Source organism: Girardinichthys multiradiatus, chromosome 12, assembly GCF_021462225.1.
Source record: "Girardinichthys multiradiatus isolate DD_20200921_A chromosome 12, DD_fGirMul_XY1, whole genome shotgun sequence".
NCBI lineage: Eukaryota > Metazoa > Chordata > Actinopteri > Cyprinodontiformes > Goodeidae > Girardinichthys > Girardinichthys multiradiatus.
The window spans coordinates 18,962,918-18,978,027 of NC_061805.1; the positions used below are offsets into that span (position 1 = coordinate 18,962,918).

Consider the following 15,110-nt stretch of genomic DNA (forward strand, 5'->3'; position numbering starts at 1 on the left):
GCAATTTTGAAAATCATGTATCCTTTTCCTTCCACTTCACAATTTCACAAAGTAATTTGAAGGTGGGCAGGTTTAGACTTAGTTAAGTTTTTTAAAATTAGATTTTAATTTAGAATTTTGAAAAATGAGTATTAATGAATACTGTTCATTTTTCTTATTGTTTATTTCTTATATTGAAATAGTGGGGGAACCTGCTTTAAAAATGTGCTGTTCCACTTCTACCACTGATAGGTATCCATATGACATCATTTACAGGTCATGGCCCTAAACTCAGGATTTTCCTCAAATACAACGAATAATAGATATAATAATTTAGCACACTTTTATTGTTAATGCAGATTTGAATAACTAATTCCTGCACTTGAGAAAATCCTCAAAATGATGTTAGTTCAACAAGCTTGTGTATTGTATTGTATAGAATAATGTGAACAGTATATAAAGAAGCATGAAGAATGTAGTAAAAAATAAAGGCTTCTCCTTATGTACAGTGCTGCTTTTTTCCTTCAACGTTTCTGTTTAATGATTGACATTCAGGTCGACGCCCATGTCCACTCTCTCGTCCTGCATGTCAACGGCAGTTTGTGCGTTCGTTTGTGTGTATGTGCTTCTGTGCATACATAAGTGTGGGTGTATATGCATGGCGTGTATTAAATGTCAGTCACCCAGCCTCTGCTAAATGTTAAACGCTTCAGGACTCACAGAAATAGACAGATAGCATTCTCTTGACCTGTCAAAATCACAAAGGAGAATGAGAGGGCCTGTGTGTGAGTTTTCTGTGCATGACTGTGCCGTGACGAAACGCACAGTTATATATAAATTATCTTGCTGGAATTTCCTTTGTTTGTGCCAGGCCTTTGTGTTGGTGTCACAAATGCTTTGTTGCTAATTTTGCATCACAAAAGAACGCTAAGCAATGCTACAAACCAGTTCTTAGGTTTGAAACTGAGTTTATAACTTGTGATCAATGAGTTATTTAATCTGACCATTCTTTCCTTTCAACTGTTAATCTTTTAGGATGACAGAAAGCTTTCAGATTCCTTCAAAAGCATGACAGAAGTGCTACACAAATTATTCTGATTACTTGCTTTGGTGTGCATTTACAACTCACTTCAAAGAAGAGGACAGAAGTAAAGAAGAAGTGTCCAAAACTGGCATTTCAGGTTAATAGATTCTGATCCTGGATGTTTCACATACCCCTAAATCACTGAACATTAGACATCCTAAGTGGAAGATTTATATTAAGGAGTTTTTTGATCTCGAACTGTCTACATTTTCTATTTCTGAATAAATATTGGTTTTCGTCCAATGCTTCTGCAAGTCTGGCTTCTTATTTTCTGCTCGACAGGGCAGTTAAGGGGGTGGAAAAGCAACCGTCTTCTGTAAGATTTTCACCTGCACTAAATGCACTATGTCTGAACCTTTGAATATTTGGCTGCGGTTATTAGAACTTGATAACCATTTTTTGCGTAGACCCCCAAAAGATAATTTCTAATTTTCTTTCTGAGTCTTACAAATTATTGCCTATTACTCTTGTCAAATTATATTTTAATGGGTGTTTGTAATATAAATGACTGTTTAGAGATTCAAAAACTGTCGATTTCATGAATCTTTTTCTCTAAAGGTTCAGCTTTTACTCTGTTATTGAAGGATACCCACATCAATATATGGTAATATACAGCTATAATGTTGATAAACTGTATAATTTAGGACATTATAACTATTTCACATTTTTCAGTGTAGTTGTCTGTAGATCAGGTAATGTTTTTTAGATCCTTTTTTTTATATTTTTACTTTTTTTTACCTTGACCATAAAGAAGAATCTAAATGAACACAAAAAGAGAATCTGACCCCATAGTAAGACAGAAATTATTGACATGTAGTGAAATGAAAAAAAGTAAAGAACAGATGAGAAAATCAACAAACTAGTGCTTATTTTCTTTTTGTGAGGACCTCCGACATTCAGCTGTCTAAGCTAAACACAGCTCTGTTACCTGAGATGGAACCCAGCAGCACGGTGCTCTTGATGCAGCGATAGACATAGTCGTAGCTCTGAGGTTTGAGTGGAGATCCAGTGGACAGTATGGTGTGAAGAGACTGGAGATTGTGTGTTTCCGCTGAGAGAAAAAGAGGTTAAATAAAAAAAGTCAGAAAAGATTATAACAAAAGACTCCTAAATAATTGGCAGAGTTTTTTTATAAGCTATTAGATTAAAAGTATGATAAGGTTGGCACATGGTCTCTGAATTTCCTGAATTCAGCAAAAAAAAATAAACCTCATTTCTTTGTACATTTCTTCCAAAGACTTGTACTTTTTTGTAACCTTTTAAAGTTGTGTTGATCAATAGATGGTCATAATTTCAGAAGGTCCTCTAAAACTTTTTGAATAACCCTTCTACTCAGTCTTACCTGCTTTGTGCAGTGTATGCTTTGCTTCTCACTTTGCTGCTGATACACTGAAAATCCCCCCAATGAGGACTTTTCTATTCTATTCTATTCTATTCTATTCTATTCTATTCAAAAGTATGTAGACAATGACAAAGAAAGAAAGGTGATACTTAAAAAAAGTATCTGAAATTCATTACCATGCCTAAGCGCCCAAAGAAGGACCTGAGAAAAGCATCATCCTTTAGTTGAGCGTCTACTGAATGTCAAATTTCCACCTAAGTCATTTGGGAATTTCCTTGATGGTACTAAAACAATTCAAATAAAATGTTTATAGAAATTTTTGTCTGTTCAACTGTGCTATCTTTGGTATTTATATTAATTTAGCCAAAGTAATAAGAACAAATTGTTGCCTGATGATGTACTGCCAGTAACAAAGTGCTTGAAAATTCAACTTAAAATATGTTTTTTGCAAAGTCTTCTGTAATGTGTTGACAAAACACTAGTTTAAACATATACATTAAGCTAGTAGTTTTAACATATTTAAAAGTTAAAATACCTGAGTGATTAATAGGTCAGAGTTGAGAAGTTTCACAAACAAAATACATTCCTTTGAAAATTGTATGGTTTACTGGATGAAAAAGAAACATAGAGTAGCCAAATTTCAAGGAAAACCTTAAAAAATCTTCAGAAACCCTTAAAAACATTGCTCATTATTGGAGGTACTGTAGACTAATATACACTCACTGGTCACTTTATTAGGTACACCTTTCTAGTGCTCTTTTGCTTGTCAAATGTTCTTAATTGGTTATTACATAGATTCAGAAAGGTTATAGAGAAATTCCTAAGAAAGTTATGTCAACTTCTGAATGTCAAAGATAAAATTAAGACTCACCGGACCAGCATAGTTTTTCCAATCTGTTTTCCTACAACTTTGCTGAGCCTGTGTCAAATGTAGCCTTAGTTTCCTGATCCAAATTCATAGGACACACACTTTCATGTGGTCCACTGCTTCAAGGTTCAATGTGTTGTCACTTTAGAGATGGTAATCCACACACCTTGGTTGTAACTACTGTTGCCCTTCTATTGTCTCATTTGTGTGTTAACAAGCAATAGAACAGGTGTACCTGTGAGCCAGTGGCTGGTATGTGTGTAGGAGGGTCGATAAATGAGGTAAATATCTGCTGTTTTTCTGATATCACCTGCCATTCTAATTTGGCTGAAGAATCAAACTTTAAAGCGACTACCGAAAGCTGTCCATCCGTGTGGTTTTTACACTTGTAAACCAAAGCACAGGATAGAGGAAAATCCCACTGGCCACCACCACAGAAGAAATGTCAGCTTCTAAAAATGATCAACAGAACTGCTGAAAGCAGCTTAGGTATGATATTGATGTTTCTAAAATGCTGAATAACATTGTAGCATCTTTTTACAATCAGTAATAATTATTTTGTGAATGGCATCCTGGTGCTTTCATTCCTCATTACATTCTCATCCTAAAATTATTAGAAAATTGTTAAAAACACAACACAGCACTATGGTTGTCCAGAGCAGTGAAGTTGATAAGCAAATAAATATGCTGGTATCAATGTATCCATTTCTACAGGTCATTCCCCAAATCTCTGAAAGATGAAGGGCTTAGCATGACTATATTAAACTATATATATAAACTATATTTAAGATGTAAAAGTATGCTGATCACATTTATTTTCTTTTGCAAAAATTATATGTAATTTTATCAACTGAAAATTTGGTGTGTTTCTTGTTTTCTAGGTAATTTGAAACTATTTCAGCAGTTATCAGAAAGCATAACTATTATTGTTGTATGGACAGAATAACTCCCAACAAACCTGTTTTACGTCTGCTAACATTTTTCTGAACTGATTCTATCCTTTGTCCTGCGATAACTGCTGTAACTCACTTATCACAGTAGCAGCTGTATAAAAAAACAGATACAGTTGCAGCCAGCAATAATTTCAACCAAATTAGGATCCGGCACACAAAAAAGTGGGCAAGCACCTGTGAACAGCTGTGGCTCCTGGCACCCCAACATGTTGTGTTATTGTGGTTTGCCACCCTGCTGTGGCAGAGCCTACAAGACCCCATTTACTGAAACACATGCATGCACACACACCCACACACTTTAGGTGTCATCCCCAGGATCTATGCACATGCTCTGTGTCACCCACAGATGCCCAAACCACATGCCAATAACACCCTGTGAACCAATAGGCTTCCAGCAACCGACCCTCACCCCGTAAGCACACATACACACACACAGACACAGTGGGAACTTCTACAACCCCCCACCATGCCTCCAGGTGTCCAGTCCAAATGTCAGCTCAGGGAAAAGGGCTCCTCCACTGGGGCAGTCAGTGAAGAAACTTCCTCAATCCTCCCCGGTCCAATCGAGCCATGCTTGCATGATACTCACACACACACACACACACAAATTCTTAAACACACACAGCTGGAAATATCCCCCTTTTCATCCAAACACACACACCCACAAGTACACAATGCCAGCTGGATCAAGTGGCTTGGGGATGGGCAGGCAAAAAAAAATAAAAAAAAATGGATTGATGTCTTTTGGGACGTTTACACTAAAGAGCAAGACCAGTTTTGTAGCTCATGACACTTTAAACCGGTTCCATTAAATATACCAATGCTCCGTGTGTCGTACCTTGACTTTCTGTGTTGGACTGAAGTGTAGGGAGACGTTTTATCTACACAAATGACAGTCTGTCTCATGGATCAAAGAAAAACAGAGAAAAGTCAGAATCTCATGAGTCTAATTTATTAATGCTATTTTAATCAACAGCTACTATTTTTGAGTACCTACAATCCTGACTGAAAAAAAGCGAGCCATGAAGATTGGCTACATATCTGAACTCTGATCAGTATTTGATTAGAGGGAGTTACGCTTGCCTTTTCGATGATGATTTATAAATGTCAACTGCTGATATTAAAATCCTTGCTAACATTTAACAATAAAATTTCAAACCGTGCTTTAAAATTCAGTTAAAAATGGCAATTGTGAATGCAGCTCTAAGCCCTGCACTGCATTAGTAAGATCAGCTACTGTAAGTGACTGGTGACGTTAAAACAAACAGGAAAATGTACTTCAATGAGCTTATGTGTTCCTAATATTCCTATTAGCTGTTGAACCTCCGTGTTTTGAGCTGAACAAATGAAACTTGCTACATTTTTATGAGGTCTAAAAGGTAAAAAGTTGTCTCTTGTTGGTACTACCACAGCACTGGTTTCCCCAAGTCTTTGGCAACCCAAAGAAACAGACCTGGTTTCAGATTGCCTTGCAAAAGAGTTCATATTGATAGGAATTTTTCACATTTTGCCGCAAAAAACTAACTCCAGTATAATCTAGTGGGGTTTTATGTTTTAAGATCAACACAATATAGTGTAGTGGAATGATAAGGATACCTGGTTTTCTAACCCAGTATCCTTATCCTTAGAAATGAAGTGAGGAAAACTTGCTTTTAGTAGAATCACCTCTAACTGCCATTATACCTTTTCTTCATACAAAATAGCTCAAGTTTAGTAAGATTGGATAGAAAGCATCTCTGAACAGCAATTTTGAGTCCTGCCACATTTTCAAAATTGGACTTAAGTCTAGACTTTATAATACATGTAAATAGCATTACGTATTAGTTCTGGCTGTATGCTTAGGTTTGTTTCGCTGCTGACATTAAGTACCAAATGATGTTATGATCAAAGCATTGTCCATTTGTTTTCTAAATTGTTCCAAATTCCATTTTCTAAAAGTATAAGAGTGTTTTTTCTAAGAAGCCCCTTGTTATATCTGTGAGTTCTTGTTTGCTTTTGAAAGTTGATGCATGTGTGTGAGCTGTGGATGCAACTACAACTCACAGGGTTTGAGGTTCTTCTCCTGCAACACAGACAGCCACTTAGCTCCGGTGCCAAAGATAGTAATGCTAGAAATGAAAAAAGACACAGACATGATTTTATTTTTTTGGAACAAAATAAAGAACAGTGATGAATTTCTTAATGAGTAAATTAAAGGACTGTCTGAGAAAAAAAAAAAATGCATTTATGTCAGTGGTCTCAACGATGTTAGTCACCATCTACAACAATCTTCCAACATATATGTATCATACTAAATGTTGTGAAGCAGACATTATTTTATAAATGAAGAATCCTTCCAGGTGTTTTCTTGACACCTGGAAGAAAAACAGTGAGCACACTATTAATCCAACTGTCATGCTATGAGCCATGCAGTATGCCCAAAATATTTATCACTCACTTATTATTATTACTTAATACAGATGAACACTTAGAAATTACCTGTGTAAGAACATTTTAAGTTATTTAAAAATGTTAGTATGAAAGTCATTAATCTGTATCATTCTAGTTACTAATTATTTAACGGTCAAGAAATTGACAAATGTACCATTTTTAAAACCAAAGTAGCAGATGCCAGTTTGTTGGAGTGATAGTGGCATTGCTACTTAGCCAGAACTGTGGTATTACTACATTTTTTGATTCACTGATTTATTCACTGAATCTAAGCTGAATGTACGGTAAATAAAAGTCTAAAAAGGGGTACAAGTTACTTAGCAGCCTTTGCCCTTAATCCCATCTGCTCTAATGGAGCTGCTCAGTTGCCTGTTGTACGTGGAAGTTCCCAACGGGGAAGAATGAGTCACTGTGTAAATGTAAAGCAAGGTGATGCAGAAACACAGCCCGTGTGCTCAGTGTGCCTTCACGGATTGCTAAAAAAATGAGTAGAAGGGTGACTGGGAATTGACTTTCACCTGAACAAACAAAAAAAAAGGCTTGCAGAGTACTGGCCAGACAAGGAGGACAAAATGGCTCAATTTTAGATGCTCCGCGAGAAAAAGTATCGACAAGATGTATGCACTTAACAATCGTGAAATTGAATGATTTCAGAAATTTCCTTCTTGGTGAATAGAAGTCACCCTGACAGCTGACAACAGTTGCACAACATGTGGATGGCATGAAGTGACAAAACATCACTTTTCATTGCAGGCGGATTTAATTTTAAAACAAAACAAAGGGCCTTAAAAGTCTCTCTATGTGAATGGCAATATCTGTGCATTCCCGCCCTTTTCAAGTTATTTTTGTTGACATCAAAATCAATCAACTCGCCTCTTATCATTGCAGTAACAATTTCTATCAGTCAGATAAAAAATATATATATATCTGTATGTGGAAGACACAATCCTTTGGTGCTTTATTGATCAAATGGCCAAGAAGCTGTTTGTGATGAAAGCTGTTATTTTTTCCATTTGTAGTAATAGATGTGGCTGATGGGGTGAATGACCAGGGTGGGGTTGAGATGGGGTGAGATGGTAAAGGTCCCAAGAAGAAACATGTTGGATGAAATGAAGCCAGCAATGCGTCCACGTGTCTGATGCATTTACTCCTTGTCCATGTTGCGTCTGCGTAACTTACCTTTTGACCACTATCACAGAATGCCATTTTAGGCACAGTAAATCTTCAGTAAATTTTTTTAAAATTCTAAAAAAAAAAACATCTCTAATTCCTTCATAGTTAATAAATGCAATGCCTTTCTGTCATTTTTTCAAAACAAAATAGACACCATTTACAGTAATCTGACTTCTTTCACCATCCACTCCACCTCCCTAAATGACCCCCTGCACCACTCAACCCCTATCTCAGTTCTCTCCTGTGTCCCCAGAGGAGGTGTCCAAACTTGTGGTAGGCATGAGAAGCTCCACCTGTGTTCTGAACCCTATTCCATCCCAGCTTGTGAAGGACTGTCTCCCAGTCATCTCTCCACTCATCAATGACATTATTAACTCCTCCTTTAGTTCTGGTTCAGTCCCCCAATCTCTCAAACTGGCTGCTGTCACCCCCATCCTTAAACAACCTGGATTAAACCTTGACACAATCAGCAACTGTCGGCCCATTTCCAACCTTCCCTTTCTGTCTAAAAGACATGAATGTGATGTTGCCAGTCAACTCAAAACCCACCACACCTTCATTGATTTATATGAACCATTTCAGTCTGGCTTCCGTTCATGGCACAGAAACAGCCCTCCTCAAAGTGACCAAGGATCTTCTCGTTGGGTGACAGGGAGCTCCATTGGCTCCCTGTCACCAAAGGCATTATTTCAAAGTTCTCCTTCTTACCTACAAAGTTCTTCATAAACAAGCCCCCTGCTAACTCACCTATCTGCTACACCGTCACATTACATCACACAGCCTCCGCTCCTCTGACACCAACCTCCTATCTCCACCACTCAGAACTAAGCACTGGACCTAGGGTGACAGAGCTGCTCCCACCCTCTGGAACTCTCTCCCTGAACACATCTGTGACTATCCACATTCAAATCACATCTTAAAACTCACTTAATGAGAACTGCTTTTAATCTGTTATTTCTTAGGCCTGTCTTATTCTTATTCTTATCCTGTGTCTGGTAATGTCTAGTGTAATGTATTTAAGTGTCTTGCTTTTATGACTTTGTTTGATGTACTTAGGTGTTTTGATCTTGTAAAGAGTCTTAGAGCTTTTTGAAAAGTGCTATACAAATAAAATGTATTATTATTATTATAAACATTGACAACTGGGAGTTATATTTGCCTTTTTTCTACAACACTGTGTACATAAATGTAGGTAAATTTGCACTGTATTAACCATTTTCAAGTTTGTTTTATTCTTTTTTCAAAAAGAAGTGTGCAAGAAATTGTACAGTTAGGAGGTTTTTGTTCATTGTTAGGGTTTTTCTGACCCAATACTACCATATTATAGTTTTAATATGCTCACTATTTACTGGCATTCTAAGTTAAATAAAACTTAATGTAGATTCTGGCCAGAAGATTACACACACACACACACACACACACACACACACACACACACACACACACACAAACACAAACACATTATAAAGACTAATGCATTTGAACAGTTTTGGGGGTGGAATGTTTATACAACATACATCAATCCATTCATTTTCTATACCTGCTTCTTCCATAAAGGGTCATGCGGGAGCTGGTACCCATCTCCAGCAGTCTATGGGCAACCCTGGTCCGGTCGCCAGTCCATCGCAGGGCAACACAGAGACATTCAGGACAAATAACCATGCACACACTCATTCACACCTAAGGGCAATTGAGAGCCATGATTCTGGACTGTGGGAGGGAGCCAGAGTACCCAGAAAGAACCCACAAATACACGGAGAGAACATGCAAACTCCATGCAGAAAGACCCACGGCCAGGAGTTGAACCCGGGAACCTTCTACCAATGCTACCAAGGAAGCATTGGTAGAAGGCATTCAAGTCAGAAGTCTACATACAGGTAAGAATATATTCATACACCCCACTGTTATTTAGTTTTTCTTTCTTCAGGAATCCACACTTCAACCACAACATATTTGTATTATAGGTCTGGCTGAATATTTGACCAGTCTGCCTATAAAAAATTGCAGAGCTCATTTAAACTGGTTGGTTTCCTTGGACAGACTTAGCTATTAAGCACACTCCATAAACATCCATTACAGTTTGGGCTAATGTTTGCTTAAGATTAGTCTGCTTCATCCATTCCAAAATCAATTTTGATGATCCTGCTGTAGTGCCTAGTTGTGTTTATGTTTCAAACATTTAGCTGTTGATTTGAGGTCTAATTTGTGCAATGTGCAGCTAAGCCTAAAAAACATTTCTCAGAGAGTTTTTCAAGTTTCAACTTGAATCTGATTAGGGTGATGACAGGAAGGCCTTCCAACCTCAAAGACATGGAGACCATCACCAAACATACAACAAAATGCTCAGCAATTATAAGAGCTTGATTGCTATAATGACAATCTAGATTTTTCCATTCCAGGAAGCTGGTTCGATTCCAGCTTCCTCCTGCCATATGTCGATGTGCCCCTAGGCAAGGCACTTAACCTCAAGTTGCCTACCGATCTGCGTATCGGTGTATGAATGTGTGAGCGTTAGTGAGTGCGATTGGGTGAATGTGGCGCTAGTGTAAAGCGCTTTGAGTGGTCTGTATGACTGGAAAGGCACTATATAAGTTCAGTCCATTTACCATTATTTACAAGGGTATAAGCATTCTTTAAAATGCTTAATAGCATTAATACATCTTACTATGTTTTAATAAAATGTAAATAAGAACAGATTGTATTTAACTGGTACTCATTTAACATAGTTTCATTATTTCTTCATCTCATTTCCTGTGATACACAAAATTCTTGGTTGAATCAAAATGATTTCATACCTAAATCTGCCAGGGGTATGGCAGATTTAGGTACCACTGGCAGTAAAACAGATCTTCGGCATTATGCTATCATTACCATGCTTCATAGTTGATACAGTGTACATAAGAATCACCTTGACTTCTCCAACTATTATTCTTGTCAATGTGGACACAGCTATACGTTTGTGTTCTCAGTTCATAAAACATTTTGCCTGAAGACAATTGGCTTGTCTGTGTGGGTAACTGCAAATTTTAGTGCATTTTGGACCTGGTGCTTTTTTCTTAGTTGGCACATTCAATACCATGGAAATCTTGAAGTGGTTTTGCTGTGGGCAGAGACACTGGTGTTCTTCCAGTTTATCACAGGTATCAGGTCTAATGATTCCTGGGTTATTCCTTAACATCCTAACTGATTTTTTTTATTCTGAGAGGGTTTTAATAGGACAAAGATCCCAAAGATACAATAAAACAGGTTTAGGAATGGGTAAGCATGCTAACATAAAGCTTCTTGACTGGCCCCAACCTGAACCATGTTGAAAAGGCCAGATGCATGACATAACAATCAGCAAGAATTATGCCAGAAAATTGCTCATTTCTATCTACAAAAAGCTTTTGGTTAAGGTGCAACTTTCTAAGGAAATGACAGCTCTGGGTTTCTTATTAACATAAAAAACATTGATTTCATAATGTCTTGTTCAACAATTAACATTCATAAAGTAAAAATCCATTCCCAATGAGTCTGTGGTGGGTGATTTGGCAATATCTGATTGTCTAGTATTACTTGTTGAGAATCTGCCAAGGAACAGAGATTTTCTCTTCGGCTCATTCTGTCAATTGGTGTTCTGTGCTCTTCAGAAGATTTGGTTCCCCCCTTTACTTTAGCTTATACAGGTGTTGGTATTTTCCCTTTTCAACCATTTCAAACTTTTAACAGTTTTGTTGGTTTTGTCACCAACTTGCTCTGGTGCGAAAAGAAGCTGCTTGCCACAGGACAATTCGTATTGACCATGTGCCTATTTTTCCTCTGCTTTGACAGTTGATCACTTAAAATAGTATTCTAAAAAAAGTCTGAAACTGAGTGTACTTAAATATGTCAACATGTCCTCAAAATTGCACGAACCGATTGAAGTCTATTTAGAATCGCTTTTAGGCCTATGTTACAACAACATATGTAGATAAATTATGATAAAATTGTGATGTTACTGTAAAAACAAAAACTCGTTATATTTTTGTCATTTCACCCAACCACAGTGTCAGGTTTCATGTCCCTTAGAACAGTTTAAACCTGATCTCCACATTTAGTTACAGCCATCTGATTCCACAGATGACACTCCTCTGCCAAATCTATTTGTCATCTGCAGACAAAGTCCCTCTCCGTTCCATCCATCATCCCTGACCCCCCATCTGCATCTGGATTTGTTCATTGCTTGCTGCCATGGAAACAGCCCCTCTACTCTGATTGGAGGCAGGTGGCCAGGTGTGTCTGCTAATTGGGTGTTTAGGATGGAGGGAGGAGGAGAAGCTGTGAGTCTTTGCCTGTGAGAGCTGTGTGACAGCATGACCGAATGTGTGCGCTTCGAATGTGGGACATGTGACTGGAAGCTGCTAAATCAATAAGAGATGCTCAAAAGCAATCAGACACAAGAGAACCTCAGAGTCATTATTGCATTGTGCTTCTCTGCTCCGTGTTGTGATGTGGCAGCTGAAGCCCCAGTTTTCATTGCATCTATTCTAGACACCTCTTCTGTTTTTTCTCTTACAAGGAAGTTGCTGGGATGTAAATGAGCCTCTGCTCTCTTCTCAGGTGTCCTAGACCAGAAGGAACACGTTTTCTTACTTTTAACATATTGTGCCCACAGGACTTCATCAGGATACATGAAAGAAATTGCCATGTTTGATAAAGAAACCATTGTTAAAATTAAAAGCTTCAAACAACAGATTTTGGACCAAAAACGTCTGATTATTTACTTTTCTCCCTGGAGTGTCACTGGCATCTAAAATTATGACACTAATTCCAGCTTAGAGGCAAATAGGCCAAATTGAGGCTTGCAATTATAATGTCCTAATTTTGTTTAAATAATTTGCCATTTAAATCAGATACTGACTAAATTACTTTGTATTTCATTTTTCTTCCCAGTTTGCATCAGAAACTGAGCTCCAGTGATGCGATGAGTTAGACTGTATCAGTTCTCTATCCTGAAGAAGGAGAATTGACATTTCATGTTAACAGTAACTGAACAATGAAGAAATTGTAGATTCGGTTTTGGTAAAGATAATCTACCACCACATCAGAACAGAACAGTAATGGACAAAAGATTGAAGAGACAAGAAGATCCTCTGAGACCACAGGAGCTTCAGAAGTCACATTCCCACGTGGAATCTGACACAAATTGAATCTTGTAACCTTTTCCTTGCTGCACACAGGAATACATTCAATTCCATTTCCACTTTTGTCCTCTGGGATAGTTTCACTGAAATCTTTTATATGTACAACTTCCTCATGGGTAGTTTTCAGCGCATTCAGATGGTATGTGCTACACAATACATCACACTGCATGAAGAGATTGCAGTTTCTGTCAGAGTATGCAGCACCCTTCTAATTTGCTTGCACGGATGGGGTGTGTAAACAGCCTTTAAAAATACTTTTGGATTTGGACAAGGATATGTGATGCTCTGGGCCTTCATGGCATTATAAACATTTTAAATAAAAATATAGTGGACTTTTCCTGTTAACAAATGATGGGTTGTGAGCTTACAAAAAAAGTCTATAGTCTAGAAGACTAAAGAAATCTTGGGTCAGAGTCTCAAACTGTCTTCGAACTTCATCTGAAAATGCTCAGCTTTCCTGTCATCCTGATTTGAGTCCTTACAGGTTATTCCCCCTCTTCCCTAAAATAAACTTAAGTTAAATGTTTCCCGTTTTAAAAAGTGCTGCACAAGGTGACTACCATTAGCAGGAATGACAGAAACTATACATAGTTTTTTAGCATTCATTTGTTAGCTTCTATAGAGCTTCATTTGATATAGCTATCAAAAACACCACCAACATCAGACTTTCACCATGATTATTTTTTGACACAAGTAACATTGCATGAATCATTTTCCATTTTCACTTGAAAGCTAGTACAGTAAAGGTCAATAGCTACAACAATTGAGGCACGGGAACAATGAAATATTACCATAACACAAATGACCTACAAAATTCAAGGTGAGGGGCTAAGCCTAACAGAAGGTTTTGCATTTTTCAGGTCTCTGACAGTTTCAGCTCCAATTAAAAAGTCCAACATCAGTTCGATAGGAAAAACTGTAAAGATTTATGGCAGTCTTCCCAGAGGGTTTGTATTTTTCTTCCAGAAACTTCAGGTTCTAAAGAATATGTCTAAGGTGGCAATATCAGCAGCTAATTGGTTCAGGTTTCTCACATTTCATGGTATTATCCATCTTTCTGTCATATAAGTTGCTTTTTTAAGACTTCTGCATGGAAGTTTCTGCTTACTATATCCCAGTCCTGTTCATTCAAGCGACCACTACGTAAATTTGAATGACATCATATAATAAATGCTCAACTCACTAGGAACATTTAAACCAACCTCAGTAACTTTGGGATCTACTAAAAGTCTCTGTCAGAGATTTTTGCAGGAGCAGTCTTTATTTGCAGTTTTGCAACTTCCAGAGTGTCAAAATGTCCTTCCTGTTCTTTCCTTCTTTGCTGAAGGCAATGTGTCACCTATAAAGATGTTTCACACAGGTAGCACTGCCTTTAAGTCTCACTTTTGCTGACTGTGGTACTTTTTTGTAACATCTGCCTGACAGCGTGTGGACAGTAATGCACAGTCACAGTTATGGTGTAAAATAGCAAAATGTTGAACTGATATATTTGCTGAAGGACACACCAAGTACAGTAAGTAGTAAGACTTGTCTAGCCTCCTCATAGACTTCCTAAATATATATTTTTATTATTATTATAGATTTAAATTATTCCATTTGTTGTCCCGTAGCAAAAATGCCTTTGCTTTTGACTATTGAATCCATGCAAGGTATTTCACTAAGTTGAAGGAGCTGCTTTCTGTTGTGTAATGAATTAAAAGAGTTTATCAAAAAATGTCAATCAATATAAACCCTTAACAACTAGCTCCTTTATCGGCTGTTAAATAGTTTCACATGTCCATTATCCTAATATAAATTCTGATACATTTTAAAGCCTTATTACAAAGTGTCTTCCAAGTGTATTTATACGCCTTGGACCTTTTCATATTTTGTCACATTAGAACCCTAAACCACAATGTATTTTATTGTGACTATATATACAAAACCCCTAAATAAAATCCTATGGCATCAAATGCCTTTAGCATTAACCTAATTACTAAAACACAGCTTAGCATCGTCAAACATGGTGGTGGCAGCATCATGTTGTGGGTAGGGCTGGATAACTTTAGGAAAATATGTAATGGTGATGCTTTTGCTGAAAATTGCATCCACCTTTATCAGACTATTTTCTTTCTTTACT

General features: G+C 37.4%; 1 protein-coding gene across 1 annotated transcript in view; it reads right to left on the reverse strand.

The window, feature by feature from the left end:
* The window catches only part of aacs (acetoacetyl-CoA synthetase), a 56,259-nt gene that overhangs the window by 11,591 nt on the left and 29,558 nt on the right, over positions 1 to 15,110 (reverse strand). Inside the window, exons 11-12 of the mRNA XM_047382351.1 lie at positions 6,270 to 6,334; positions 1,992 to 2,114 (exon numbers count right to left, since the gene is read on the reverse strand). Of these exons, the coding sequence (XP_047238307.1) occupies positions 1,992 to 2,114; positions 6,270 to 6,334 (188 nt within the window). The remainder of the gene's footprint in view (positions 1 to 1,991; positions 2,115 to 6,269; positions 6,335 to 15,110) is intronic.